The sequence below is a fragment of the Gadus chalcogrammus genome, chromosome 1, assembly GCF_026213295.1.
Source record: "Gadus chalcogrammus isolate NIFS_2021 chromosome 1, NIFS_Gcha_1.0, whole genome shotgun sequence".
In the NCBI taxonomy this organism is placed as follows: domain Eukaryota; kingdom Metazoa; phylum Chordata; class Actinopteri; order Gadiformes; family Gadidae; genus Gadus; species Gadus chalcogrammus.
In genome coordinates this window covers 6,002,022-6,016,279 of record NC_079412.1, presented here as the reverse complement: position 1 = coordinate 6,016,279, position 14,258 = coordinate 6,002,022, and the positions used below count along the sequence as shown (strand labels likewise).

Below are 14,258 nucleotides of genomic sequence, written 5' to 3'. Positions count from 1 at the left end.
AGACATGGAGGACAAAGGGATGGTTGACCGCGATCGTCCCCCGCCGGACCCCCAGCTGCTGGGGCTCCACCGCCGTGGAGCCTTGTGGTGGTGGTGCCTTGTGGCGGTGTTGCCTTGTGGCGGTGTTACCTTGTGGCGGGGGTACCTTGTGGCGGTGTTGCCTTGTGGCGGTGTTACCTTGTGGCGGGGGTGCCTTGTGGCGGTGTTACCTTGTGGCAGCGGGCAGCAGTGCTCCAGTGGGAGAGGATCGCGGTCAACAATCCCTTTCTCCTCCATGTCATGGTTCATGCTCGTTTTACACCTGACGCCATTTCTAGCTGCTGAGGGACCATAGGCAGGCTAGAAGAACTCATTAGTGTTAGAAAAACCTCAGAAAGGGAATTGATTTTCATGCCATGGGACCTTTAAAGTCTATTTAGTGTGGAATATAATGTGAACTCTTGTCCTCTTGTCTTGCAGTCAGCACGGCTCCGGCCCCCAAACAGGTTGGTTGTTATTTTCTAAATATGTTTCCATGTGGCGTCACAAGGATGAATCATTTAGCTGCTCATCTGGTTCACCAAGAATAACATAAGATGTACTTTCTTAATCCTAGATGGGTGTCACCGCAGTAATAAGACAACAGCGCGGAATTATAAGGATAACTATGGGAATGTGTACGATTATATGAAATCATAATGAATGAATGTACAAAATAGAAATAAAAATGAGACATAGAAATGTGAACACAGAATGTAAATGTACACATTATTGACAATTGATGTTCTTCTAAAGCGATCAACATCGCTGTTATTGGTATTATTACAAAAGCTAAAAGTAGAACCTCCTCCCCGGTCCCCAGGTGGTGAAGATGTCCAAGAACAAGAAGAAGAAGCTGAAGAAGAAGCAGAAGAAGCAGGCAGAGCTGCTGGAGAAGAGGATCCTGGACATGGAGGGAGGAGCGGGAGGCGAGGAGGAAGAGGAGGAGGAGGACGACGAAGAGACCACAGAGGACACCTCTTCCTCCGCCACCGTGTCCACGTCGGCCACCCTGCAGGACATCGCTAACCACGCCCCTGCAGGTGACCCGTCCTCCCGTTACCTTAGGTCACCAGCCATGTTGCCAGCTAGGACGCCGAGTCTGAAAAAACATGGGGCTAGAGGCCTTTTGCTCAAGGCATTTGGGCAAATCAGTCTACTCACTGCCTCGACCAACTATATTCATGTGCCTTAAAACACGCTGATCAGAATTGGAAGTACTTAACATCTTATTTTTGAAGTACCCCTCAACAGAGCCGAAACAATACAAGATAAGTCAATAATATAGTAAAAATGTGTAAAACTGATCAGCAGAACATGTAGCCTTACCAGCCACGGTTGATTCTAGTGCTAAAATGTTGTGCAAATTGCAGAAATATATGTATTTAAATAATCGGTCGAGTCATGGCTGTATGAACATGAACCGCTAGCCGATCATATCAAGAGTTCATGTATGCAGGACTCGGGTGAAGTCTGGTCCCTTACCCGTTCCATCTCCTCCAGACGGTGTGTCTGAGGCCCAGGAGAAGCCCGAGGACAAGGAGCCGAGGGAGAACAGCACAGAGGAGGAGCTTAGGATGGAGGTGAACGAGAACGGCCGCGCCTCGAGGCCAACCGGCAGTGAGGCGCAGGAGGTGAAGGAACGGGAGAACCAGCAGGAGGACGAAGGGAAGGAGACGGAGGAGCAGGAGGAGAACAAACCTGACACGCACACCTGTAACGGCAAGCTGGAGGAGGGGGAGAAGCCCGAGCAGCAGTCCCTCCACCTCTCTGAGCCGGAGAGCGGGGAGCTGACGGGAGAGGGGGACCGGAAAGAGGAGGAGATGGACACGCAAGGCACCCGAGGAGGCAGTGATGTTGACTCTCAGAACGGTAGTCAAGACAAATAGTTTTCCTTGTTGTTTTGAGATAGTTATGCACATAAAATTCTCAATCGCCTCCCTTTCCCCTTCCTGGTGTCTCCCTCTCCAGGCTCCTCCTGCAGTCTACTGGTAAACCCCCTGGAGCCCCTGAATGCAGACAAACTGCAGGTGAAGATAGCCGACCTGGGAAACGCCTGCTGGGTGGTGAGTACTTACTACCAGCTGTAGGTTAACACCATGCTAGGACGCAGAACAGTTGGTTGCTACTTGTCATGTGCTTGGTCGGATGGACCCGGTCATAATTCATACTGGCCCATTCACAGACAAAGTATTTGCTCCCAACATCAGTTTTAAGCCTTGCTTGTTAGAAAATGAAGGGGTTTAATCATGTGGCTTTCCTATCTACAGCCAGCCTGTCTTCCTATGCTAAAGAGAGTTCAAGCCCTGTTCTTTGACAAGACCCACACACGTGGTGACTGTCGATACAGATGGCCTTGCTGCTTCAATACTTGACCACACTTCTGCAATTCATTCTACATGGTTGATGAGGTCCTCACACGAGCTGAGCCCACGCTGCTCCCTCGCTCTGCGTCTTTCTTGATGCCTACCTCCCCTCCCCTCAGACCAAACACTTCACAGACGACATCCAGACCCGGCAGTACCGCTCCCTGGAGGTGCTGATGGGCGCCGGTTACTCCACCCCGGCCGACATCTGGAGCACAGCCTGCATGGTGGGTCCCCCAACAGCCCCTCCATCACGGGCTGGAGTGGGAACGTTTACATTTCGCAACCTCTCATTGGCTTGAGTTGGAGCTATTAATGTGAATTTCAGTTGTCGGTGGTTGGGGATCAAATTAATCAATTATCAACTAAATGTACGGATACATGTGTAATCTATACACAATCGGACCAATAGCAATGTTAACATGATAGACAATTGAGGTAAACGGATACAGACATGATTCTTGTCAAGTCTAAGCTCACCGTTGCTGAAATAGTGTACTTCATGTTGTGTTTGTGTGCCTCCCAGGTCTTTGAGCTCGCTACAGGAGACTACCTGTTTGAGCCCCATTCAGGAGAGGAGTACACCCGAGATGAAGGTTTGTGCATTGTCACGGGATCTGACGCAGTTTTCACAATAAAGAAATAAAAAAAGGCTACAAGCCCACAACTGAGGATGTTAAATATAACTTGTTCATGGTTTATACCAAAGTTGTCTCTGCAGAACCAGGCATATCAGGAGTATCAGTTTTCAAAAAGCTATGATTTTGATGTGATCTCTTCTATTGTACACAAGGCTCATCCCAGGCTCCACCTGAACACAATAACTCTTAGCGGCGGTCTCTTTCTCTTTTCAGACCACATAGCCCTCATTATTGAGCTGCTAGGTAAAGTTCCCAGGAAGCTGATCCTGGCGGGGAAATATTCCAAGGAATTCTTCAACAAGAAAGGTAAATAATCACATGTCTTCTGAGTTGGGAATACTAGCCTCATCTGTGTCCGTTGGTCCGTCTTGACTGTGGCATTAGTGTGATGCTGGAGGCATTCACATAGGAGTTAAGGGAAGGACTGCCACCAAGTTTTCTGTCAAGTATCTGTAGGTCAAATCGTGGAGTCCATCATCGTCAATATTTCACCTTGAAACAAAATAGAACAGAACCAATATGTCTATATATTGTCTGATACCTTATCATACTACTTCTACGATTTTCATGCCAATACTACTAGCTATCATACTAGTCATTCTACTATTTATCAGACTCATAGGCCTACTTATAATAAGTCTATCATAATACTACTACTTAGAATTATACTTCTGGTTCTTATCATACTACTACTGGTACTTTTTTCCACCGACAGTACCAGCTCAGCTCGCCATGACTTTGTTTGGCATGACTTGGTTTGAATCCAGGCACGTCGTGTTTCAATCTAGAAAGTACCTCTTCAACGTCGGCGGGTCCCGGGTAGTTATCGCACGCATGCGCGAGACTTCGGCACAAACGCGACCACGCGACACATAAACAGACGGGGTTACGCACAGGAGCGTCTCCACCCCTGTCACGGCCCACGGCGTGTTCTTGCGCGCTGAACCTACCGTGTTCAATAATCAATCACTATTGTTGACTGAACGCTGATGCTAGTATTTAAAGATGCCGGGTATCAGGTGTCGAGTGTAAGGCAAGGCAAGGCAACTTTATTTATATAGCACTTTTCATACACAAGGCATAAACATTGTCATACAATAAAATAAAATAATAGATAAGTCAAAGAAAACATGCAAAGAAATGAGTAAAATAGAATAGGCTCGGATGTCGTGCTCATCAATATTCGTCCAGTGGAGTCACTCTGGCCAATCAGTGGCCAGCAGCCTGTTTACGTCACACAAAAGTATCAGTTCAGCTCTCTTGGAACCTCGATGGAGGTGAGACAAAAAAAAAGTACTAAGTGGTCTTTGAGACACAAAAAAAGGCGGGGCGAGTTGAGCTGGTACTGTCGGTGGAAAAGGGCCATTTGAGTGTCACATTTGATCAGGAGAAAATAACTCTGAATTCTGAGCCCCTCAGTGTCTTTCACACCTGATCCGACCAGGGAACCCTAGTAACACTGCTGTCCCGTGACTCCTTAACATAAGCGAAAGCTCCCGTCCTTCCCCAAGTCACCCCGGTTCTGCTCCCGTCTGTCCAGGAGAGCTCCGCCACATCACAAAGCTGAAGCCCTGGGGTCTGTTCGAGGTGCTGGTGGAGAAGTACGAGTGGGCCAAGGAGGAGGCCATCTCCTTCAGCACCTTCCTGCTGCCCATGCTGGACCTGGTACCCGAGAAGAGGACCAGCGCCGCCCAGTGCCTCTCCCACCCCTGGCTCTCCTCATAGGGGAGGGGGGGGGGCCCTAGGGGTCGGCTGCATGCACCACGCAGCACAAGGTCACAGGAGGTTTCGCTCTCCCGTTTCTTGCTGTCTTTAGGTTAAAAGATTTACGTTACTGGAACTGACCTGACATGACTGATGGCCACTGTAACACACACACACACACTCACTCACTCTCACACTCTCTCTCTGTTTCCTGGCTGTGGATTACACTGGTAATATTAGGTAATTAAGGATGTTTGATAAAGAAAAGTTTATTTTCCTTTGGCTGCCTATGAGGATTAGACATGTTCACATCTTCCCTTTGCCTATTTTTCCTTATCTTTGTGTTGAATGAAACTATTTTGCAATTTTTCATTCAAAGTGTCTGTGCTGACTATCTTCAACATGGCCACCAAGTAAAATATGAATACACAATCATGGAATATTTCAACTGTACTACGTTTGGTATATTAAAACCCAATTGTTTATATTTTTTTGTATTATAGTAAGCCATGTTTGTCTTTTAGTTTTTTTTGTTATTATTTTAGTGCTGGCAGTACAGAGCAAATGTGGCTAGGTGGGTCGCTAACCAGTTTGCCCTGTTCCCTTGAGATGGCCTGTGTGTGTGTTTGCAGCAACAATACATACATACTAACCCCAACAACAAATCTTTTTTCCACATGCTAAGTTATTTCTAAGACAACAGAAGAGACGAATCAGAACACTTGCTGTGCGGGAAAAACAAAACGAGCTGAAAAAAACACTTTTTCTTTTTCAATCTTTTGTGAATCTCGATCTCTAATTCCTGCATGAGGCTGCAGAAGTTTTCCCGATAGAGTTGAGTTCAATGGCTGTGTATTTTACACCACATCCTGCATACGGCATCCACCAGCCACATCTTCAGCTACGATACATCATTCCATATTTGGAGCCGTGTCCAGCTGTTCTGCGTGCAGCGCACCAAAGATTTGGCCAGCTCTGTCTCCACAACGCTGGCTTTGGACAGGCTTTCGCAGTGGAACCCTCAGTTGAACGCAGGCTTCATCAGAGGACTGGCCTCATGGACTTTTAAGATGACATGGTTTGCGGGACGACATCTGCACAATTTTTTTTCACCCACCGAGATACCTTTTTAAATGGTTGCCTGTTCAATTGCAGAGGAGGAAAGTTGTGAGCTCATTTTATTACGCTTATCTTCATAACCTCGCATTGGAACAGCTGGGTGCGAGAGTTGGTTTTTGAAGGATCCATTGATTGTTATAATAAAATATTGCTGTAATAATGGATTAAGCCCCCCCCCCCCCCAAATATGCTCATGACATTTTGTTGACTCATCAGCTGCCAACTCCCCCTCCCCTTTGGTAACAAGAATAAACCATTTTCGAAATAATTCTAGTTGCACTCTTTTCTGAAATTTTATTCCAGGCTACAACTCTTGTGTAATTATTAAAAAACAAGTCAAGCAATATTTCACATCAAAATCTTCGTCACCTTGACTAATCCAATGTTTACCGATTAGTTTCCGTTTTCAGAAGGCAGCTTACGCGTCGTCTACGGGGAAAGGAAGACATAATAAGAATCACTTGAATGAGATGTGCTCCTCCTTTCAAAATCTCTCCTGCCCCAAAATATGCTTTGATTAAATTCTAAATGTGTATTAAACTGCAGCTTAAGGCCCAAAGTCGAGTTGTAGAACAATTCTTCAGGTAACCCCTCCACAGCCCTCTTTACTCAGCCCTACCTAGTCCACATCTCTTATGACGCCTCCATGTGTTTCCCTGCTATTCCTCATCAACCCCCGCCCAACTCTCGCCTCTCCCCTCCAGATCTTAATGTCTGACTATCTCACCACCTCCTTAGGTCTTATTCCTCTCTAGCCCATCTTTTGGCTGCTATCCCTTTCCCCTATATGTCCTCCAGTCCTTGCTTCCCTTCACACCCAGTCTCCTCTCACCTTTGCCCTCCACCTTGAAGTCCTCGGGCAGTAGCTTGTCCTGCCGGTTTCCCAGGCTGAAGGCCAGGAAGGAGAGGATGAGGGAGTCCATGATGCTGATGATGGCCAGGATGTAGGCCCAGCGCACAGTGCAGTTGCCCAGAGTGTACTTGTCCGTGCGCTGGCCGCACATGCGCTTCACCTGCTCAGAGTCCCATCCGTCTGGGTAGATCATGCAGCCAATCACCATGCAGGTGGCTAGAGGGAGTGGGAGGGAGGGGTGGAAACTTTAGCTGTCAATTATTGTAATCGTCTTATGATGGGTTGCGGATAATTTGGTGAATCAAGCCGGCAACACACCAGCGCCGCGGTGCGCATTTCACGCGTGTCAATTGCCACCCTTATAGCACCAATAGGAAGCGGCGCGCTGCAGCCCCGTTGTGATATGTTTTGAAAGAAGCAGATCAACAAACTTAGTCGGTATAGGCTACCATAACGTTATACCAGTGGTTTTATGACTACATATATTGCCCTGGTGCCCATGATCCTCTCTTTGTGCTTACAATGATAAATTCACATAAATTCATCGTTACTTTATGTACCGTCTGGCACTTTGTTTACGGTTTAGTCACTATACACTTTATTTACTGTCATTGCTCATTCTTTTTGCATTGTGGAATTATTAATGTAGTGCATCAACAATCTATATGTATAGGACCTGGTATCAAGCCAGGATGTACCAAACAGCTTTTAAAAAGCACTTTTTCAGGGTGTACTTTGGGAATCAAAGCCAAAGTTCCTTTCCCCCAACTCCTTCTCAACCATGGCTGAGATAACCCCCACTACAAGTCTCGGTGTGGAAATACCAGAGACATCAGAAAACCCAAAGTGTTATGCGGCATAACACCAACAGCAGAACGGTTATCCAAATAACAAAGTGTACAACAGTCGTAGCTCATTGTCTCAATGGCGGGCCAAATTCTCAGAGCGGGCAAAGCAGAGAAGAGGAGGTAACTTGGCCCCTTATGACGACATATGGGGCCAAAGCTGAAATCGGCTCGTCTGAGCTTTCATTTTTCAAAGGCGGAGCAGGATACCTAGTGCTCGTTTTACACCTAACGCCTTTTCTAGCTACTGAGGGACCATAGCAGGCTAGGGCAACTCATATTAATGTTAGAAAACCTCATGAAGTGAAATTTTCATGCCATGGGACCTTTAATAATTGCCCTATGAAATATTGTTTGAATATCATGTAATAGGCAAACCATTAGTAAACAAACTAGTATATAATAAATTATCAACTGTTAATTAACTAACTTGTAACCAAAATACATTATTTTACCCTAGTTTGTATAGCTGCAGTGTTGAACAGGGTTTGACTCTGAAAGGAAGGAAATAAACCCAAACGATCAGGGCCCGGTTTCCCGATAATGTCCACTCTTAGCGCGCTAAGAAGACTCCTACGTTTAGACTTATCAAAGTTGTTTACCTCTCTAGGCTTGGTTCCCTAACGGTCTCTTAGGAGTCTTATCAGGAAACGTGTACGAACAACTGCGTTGTTCGTACACTGCGCTGTCCAGACAGAAAGTGCTGAAATCGATTGCTCAGAGTTCGATTTGCTGTGCATTGCGCAGGTGAATGCTCAGCGTTATAAAGAATATTGCAGTTTTTGTGAATAAAACATTGCTCGAAAACCTTCTAGTAGGCCTAAACATTTACTTAACCATGGGCAAGCAAACCAGCATAGCCTGCCCTACACTGATATAGAAAAATATAATGTAACAGCCTAGGGCATTTAGGCAATTACATCCTTAATGTCATCCTAAATTCAAACTCAATTGGCTACAGATGCGAACTTGCAATGAACAATTAAACAACTCGCACAACGCTGCCAATGTGGCTGTTCCATGTGGAACAGGGATTTCTAAAGGTTACTGTACAGTGGCGGTAACTAGCGTCAGGAGCTGAAACATCAGTACGGTAGAGCTAAGAAGGTTCTATGAGCGCTTCAGACCAACCTTAACAACGAACGACGTACGAAAGATAGGTAGCAAAGAACGTTTCGGGAAACACGCGAAATGTCAAGGTAGAGGTTACGAATGACGTAGCGTTAAGGAGGCTTTAACATGGTTTCGGGGAACCGGGCCCAGTTGCCTCGAAACTCTACTCTTTCCCTCTGTAGAGAGGAGCTCATGTATATTTCAATGAGCAGTGAGAGGCCTCCCCTTGCTCAACCATCAGCCAGAGGCATTTGTCAGATCAGGTGACTACATGGTGAAACACTATCCCTCCTAAAGAAAACACACTTTTACTTTCTGGAAGTGTTGCATGGCGTCTCAATCTCTCTTGGTACTCGTATTCCATTTCTCAAACCTCCTATGGAGTTCATTATAAGTAAGACAGATAGTTACATTTGTGCTCAGGTCACCCTAAATAAGTGCATATATTTTTTTAAGTACAGAGGAACTGTAATCTTCAGATTACAATTTCAGAATGAAACATGTCCAGCAGCTTTCGGTTCTTGTTTTCTCCGAGATTTTGGTTTCTCTTCTATCAGTGGTATCCAAAAATATGTACAGGGCTTATTGATGACATCAGACCATTACCTAGCTGACAGTAGGCAGTCAGCAAAGGAACACATTGAGCTTTTAATTTCTTCGTCTGAGCGCTGGTTGTTGCGGAACTTCAGCAGCATAATTTGTCCCCGAATATTCCCCAGTAAATACAAAAGATGCAGAAATTGGCTGGTTTCCATGGCCACACACACACACACACACACACACACACACACACACACACACACACACACACAGTCACACAGTCACACACACATACAGTCACATTCTAAGTAACACCAAGGAATATTCAACAACAGAGCAACCTTCACCACTTACAAGAGGCCAGCTGCATCCAGGCGCAGATCTTGTAAACGCTGCCGGCGTTGAAGAAGAAGAAGAGACTGAAGCAGACGATGCTGCCGACCACCAGCAGCATGGAGATCCCCACGAAGAACATGGCCGTCTTGAAGGCCCCGGACGGGATGGAACCGAAGTCCAGGGCACTTCCTTTGCAGATGAGCTCATTGGTGAGGGCGTTGCCAATGCAGTAGTGGAAGAGGCCGAAGTAGCCGGCCTGGGGGGTGTTGACGCTGTCGCCTATCCAGTAGGGCTGGATGAAAATCACCACTGTGATGACCGCGAATGTGATGGTGAACACGATCCACAGCACGCCCACGGCGCGGGCGTTACGCACGTAGTTGGTGTGGTAGATCTTGGCGGCTTCCTGGGCGGGGAGCATGGCTGGTACTGTCTCCTCACTAAGAGAAGGTGACTCTTACTTTCTCCTCCTCACCGATGGAAGAGGCTGTTATTGTCTCCTCCTCACTGATAAAAGAGGCTGTTACTTTCTCCTCCTCACTACTAGAAGAGGCTGTTATTGTCTCCTCCTCACTGATAAAAGAGGCTGTTACTTTGTCCTCCTCACTGATAGAAGAGGCTGTTACTGTCTCCTCCTCACCGATGGAAGAGTCTGTTACTTTCTCCTCCTCACCGATGGAAGAGGCTGTTACTGTCTCCTCCTCACTGATAGAAGAGGCTGTTACTTTCTCCTCCTCGCTGATTGAAGAGGCTGTTACTGTCTCCTCCTCACTGATAGAAGAGGCTGTTACTGTCTCCCCCTCACTGATAGAAGAGGCTGTTACCGTCTCCCCCTCACTGATAGAAGAGGCTGTTACCGTCTCCCCCTCACTGATAGAAGATGGGGGCCTGAACCTTTCAAGAATAGACTGTTACACATTTAAAGTATATATTTTTGGGTTAGCACCCGAATTCTAAATATTTCACACTGTTTGAGAAGTGGTCCTCCAAAATAGGGGTCTTTCAGTCGCTGACGTAGGTCCACTATTCCCAAGTTGTGTCGCTCCTGCTGCGAGAGATGGGCGCACCACGGACAGATCCCTGTACTGAAACCAATGGATTAGTCCACTGAAGCACGCCTGTTTAAAGGTAATAAGTATCGGTCTGTCCTGAGCAGCAGTGGACCGACGGGTTAAGGAGGTCATGAATGATTAATGGTCAGAAGATACGCTCCACTAAGTGCCATCGTCCAAGCTTTGCCAGATGGTGGTCTAATGTGTGATTATTTCATTTGGAGCCACACTTGTAGCAATTGTGGCTATGAGGAAAAGTAGGCATAATGCAACGTCTCTTTCTTTGTTTTTAAGATCATCTTTTATCAATCGCCCAATCTTTTAACAGGATTATGTACTGAAGAAGTAGGCTGAAAAAAACTTGTTCTAACAGACTGCATTTACTCCAGATAACCATTAGGCTGTGCTATAACTGAGGCCTTAATGATCTGGGCTTAAATGGATTGAAGCAATACATGACTGAAAATTCGGTCAATAAATCGGTTAATTAATTTATCAAGAACTTGACACAAACATGAACAAATATGTGGCCTACACCATGGAGTCTTTTTTTGATATGTCATGTTTCTCTAAACCGGATATGTTTAATGCTAATATTTCCTTCCCTGTTCGTTGCTCTGAGTGAAAGTTTCACATATTTAAAACAAAAGGCTTCATTGTTTGTTCCTCAAGTCAGATTCTAAAAAAGAAACCCATGCACGGATGTTTTGTGTTCATACTTGATTCCGCTACCCACATGTCTTCTATTGGTCACATGAGCGTTATTCCACATTTTCAACGTGTATCTTTGACAATGGTTATGAAGGACCCACTGTGTATCAGTGTATGAGTGTCCTTTTCTGTTTGTGTGTATGCATGTGTTTGTGCATGTGTATTGGTCCGTGTGTGTGTGTGAGAGAGAGTGATACTTTGTGTCAATACATTTGGCTAAATTAAGTGATGCCAACCTGGTGCTAGAGGTAGGTCGTTTATAATCAAGTTATGCAGCAGTGGCAATCCAATTTACCCATGCAGAATGGAGTGTGTGTGTGTCTGTGTCTGTGTGTGTGTTTGTTTATGTGTTTTCCTTTTTCCTTCCTGTTCCACAGTTTTTCTGCAGCTTGGAAAATAATGTTTTGAAATGCTTTTATTTTATTTTCCCCTAAAGTGTCAGATTTACTATTGCAGAAAAAAGATTTGGCTAGTGCTACACCTGGGTGTTTGTGTAGTCTGTGTGTGTGTGTGTGTGTGTGTGTGTGTGTGTGTGTGTGTGTGTGTGTGTGTGTGTGTGTGTGTGTGTGTGTGTGTGTGTGTGTGTGCGTGCTTATGTGCATGTTAACTGTTAACATAGATACTGCCAGTCTCTCTGAGGAAAACGTCTGGGCGAGCGGGGGCCTCTTCAAAGCCCCTATTAAAGGACTCATTTGGACATTTTGATGTTTGTGTGTGTGGGGGGAGTAAGGATAGGGTTATGGTAAGGATAAGGATATAAGGGAAGGCAGCGGAAGTAACCTTCTGAGTACAGAGCTGCTGTTTGTGTCCGGAGTCACATTACAGGGGTCAGAGAGGGACCCTGTTAAAACGCCTATTTTTCTTTATAAGGGGCCGAAAGAAAATATTATTTTAACACCATGACCTCCATACAGTCAGTCAGAGCGAGACTGACTAAACATGGCTGCAAATGGAGCATTCAATGGTCTATCATTCAATGTAGACCCTCAATGCCATTGTGTTATCAACTAAGCATGTGAACAAAATACGTGTAAACATCCATGTCATCTCTGACATATTGGGAGGAGGGGGGGGACGACTGTCTCACCATGTTGTTGATGGGACTCTCTAACCTTTACCATAGTGAGACAGCACCCCCATCCCCCCCCCATTCCTCCTTTACACCCTTTCTCTAACCAATGAGGTGTCGCCAATCCAGTTACCGGTCAGCTGGCACAGATGGCTTCCATTAGTCTTTTGATGTGTGTGTGTGTGTGTGTGTGTGTGTGTGTGTGTGTGTGTGTGTGTGTGTGTGTGTGTGTGTGTGTGTGTGTGTGTGTGTGTGTGTGTGTGTGTGTGTGTGTGCTTGTGCGTTTGTGAGGATGTGTGTGTGTGTGTGGGTGTGAGTATGTCGTTATGAGCATAGTGGAGGATGGGTCCAGCACTGATATTTGACCTCTTATTCACCATCCCCCGACAGACACACACACACACACACACACACACACACACACACACACACACACACACACACACACACACACACACACACACACACAACCACACGTGGGCACAAAGTTCTGTGATGTGGCATTCATTCAATCAATGACTGTCACTGGCCAAACCCTCCATCCCAGAAGCACCCATGCCTGTGTCAGCCACTGGTTTAAAGCCTGGCCCCATCCCAGTAGGAGGCCATGTAGCTTGGGTAGGAGAGAGGTAGAGTGTGGGTCAGCCTGTGCCTCAGGGGCAGTATCTAGATATAGGTCTTCCTCTACTACACAGAGGCCTGTCTATCACTTATAACTGCTGCTTTCTGAACACACCCATGCTGGAGGATGGTATGGATTTATGCTGCATGTGCTCGCTTAAGAACACACAGACGCAGCCACACACACAAACTCATGGTCACAGACACACACACGCACGCACGCACATACACACATACACGCATGCACACACAGACACAAACACACACATACACATACACACACAAACACACACACACATACACACACACACACCTTATTGTTTGAGACACCCAAACTACAGGAAACAAAGTATCAGAGAAAGAAGATTTCCCCCTGGAACTAAAAGGAGTGCTGGTTGGGCACACACCCTCTCTCCCTCCCTCCGGGCACACACCCTCTCTCCCTCCCTCCGGGCACACACCCTCTCTCCCTGCCTCCGGGCACACACCCTCTCCCCCTCCGGGCACACACCCTCTCTCCCATCCGGGCCCATGTGAATGAGCTCTGGCGTAATCCGGGCCGATGAAAACGGTTTTATTACGGTGAAGAATGATCAGCTTAGAGAGCTTCAAAGCCGAGCACTGGGACTGTGTGGAGGGGATTATGGAGACACAAAGACTGGGGAAAAGGAATAAAAATGAGTGCGCTCCATCTTATCATTCCCCCTTTTACCTCCTTTTGTTTTGACTTCTTGCTCGATAAATGGGGTCGATAACAACGTTTGAGTATTATTATCTAAACTAACTTGGAGCATTTTTTAATGCTTTCGATACTCATGTCTAACTTTTATTTTTTATTGAGCTCCCAGTTTTGTATTTCAGTATTTTATTGACTTCAGACCACACCCATATAATTGTTTATTTAATTATCATTTAATTATCAACTTTACATGGCTTAACTTTTCATAAATACGTATTAAAGGAGACATATTATGGTATTTTCCCAACAAGTAAACATATTATATGAGAAAACGAAAACATGTTTTTGAAGCTGTTTGCAGGAAATAGCTTTCAGGAAAAAAAATCATGCCTACCGCTATTCCCCATATCCCCCATATTGATTCAGTCCCTTCAGAATGCGCTGTTTGGGTTGTCTGCAGCTTTAATGCAAATGAGCTGCTGCCCATTGACCAATGAGCTGTCAGAGTGAACCACAGCATGGAGGAGAGGTGATTGTTGCTGTTTGCGGACTCCTGGAGCTCTAAATCTATATAATATAATATAAAATAAT

General features: G+C 45.8%; 2 protein-coding genes across 2 annotated transcripts in view; one reads left to right on the top strand and one right to left on the bottom strand.

The window, feature by feature from the left end:
• srpk1b (SRSF protein kinase 1b) overlaps window positions 1-6,110 on the top strand; it is a 28,841-nt gene extending 22,731 nt beyond the window's left edge. Inside the window, exons 9-16 of the mRNA XM_056582492.1 lie at window positions 460-485; window positions 842-1,061; window positions 1,522-1,890; window positions 1,990-2,084; window positions 2,504-2,611; window positions 2,911-2,980; window positions 3,239-3,331; window positions 4,566-6,110. Of these exons, the coding sequence (XP_056438467.1) occupies window positions 460-485; window positions 842-1,061; window positions 1,522-1,890; window positions 1,990-2,084; window positions 2,504-2,611; window positions 2,911-2,980; window positions 3,239-3,331; window positions 4,566-4,750 (1,166 nt within the window). The 3' untranslated portion in view covers window positions 4,751-6,110. The remainder of the gene's footprint in view (window positions 1-459; window positions 486-841; window positions 1,062-1,521; window positions 1,891-1,989; window positions 2,085-2,503; window positions 2,612-2,910; window positions 2,981-3,238; window positions 3,332-4,565) is intronic.
• Window positions 6,111-6,266: 156 nt separating this feature from the next.
• On the bottom strand, window positions 6,267-9,974 carry lhfpl5a (LHFPL tetraspan subfamily member 5a). Its single transcript, XM_056602291.1, has 3 exons — window positions 9,554-9,974; window positions 6,681-6,917; window positions 6,267-6,277 (listed from the first exon to the last, which is right to left on the bottom strand). Exons 1-3 carry the CDS (start codon window positions 9,954-9,956, stop codon window positions 6,267-6,269), a joined length of 651 nt encoding a protein of 216 aa, XP_056458266.1. The 5' UTR covers window positions 9,957-9,974.
• Between the last annotated feature and the right edge of the window lie 4,284 nt (window positions 9,975-14,258).

Coding starts and splice junctions, on each gene's coding strand:
- lhfpl5a (XM_056602291.1), bottom strand. CDS start 9,956: ATGCTCCCCGCCCAGGAAGCCGCCAAGATCTACCACACCAACTACGTG. Junction 6,918..9,553: donor CTGGATGCAGCTGGCCTCTT/GTAAGTGGTGAA, acceptor CACTCCCTCTAG/CCACCTGCATGGTGATTGGC.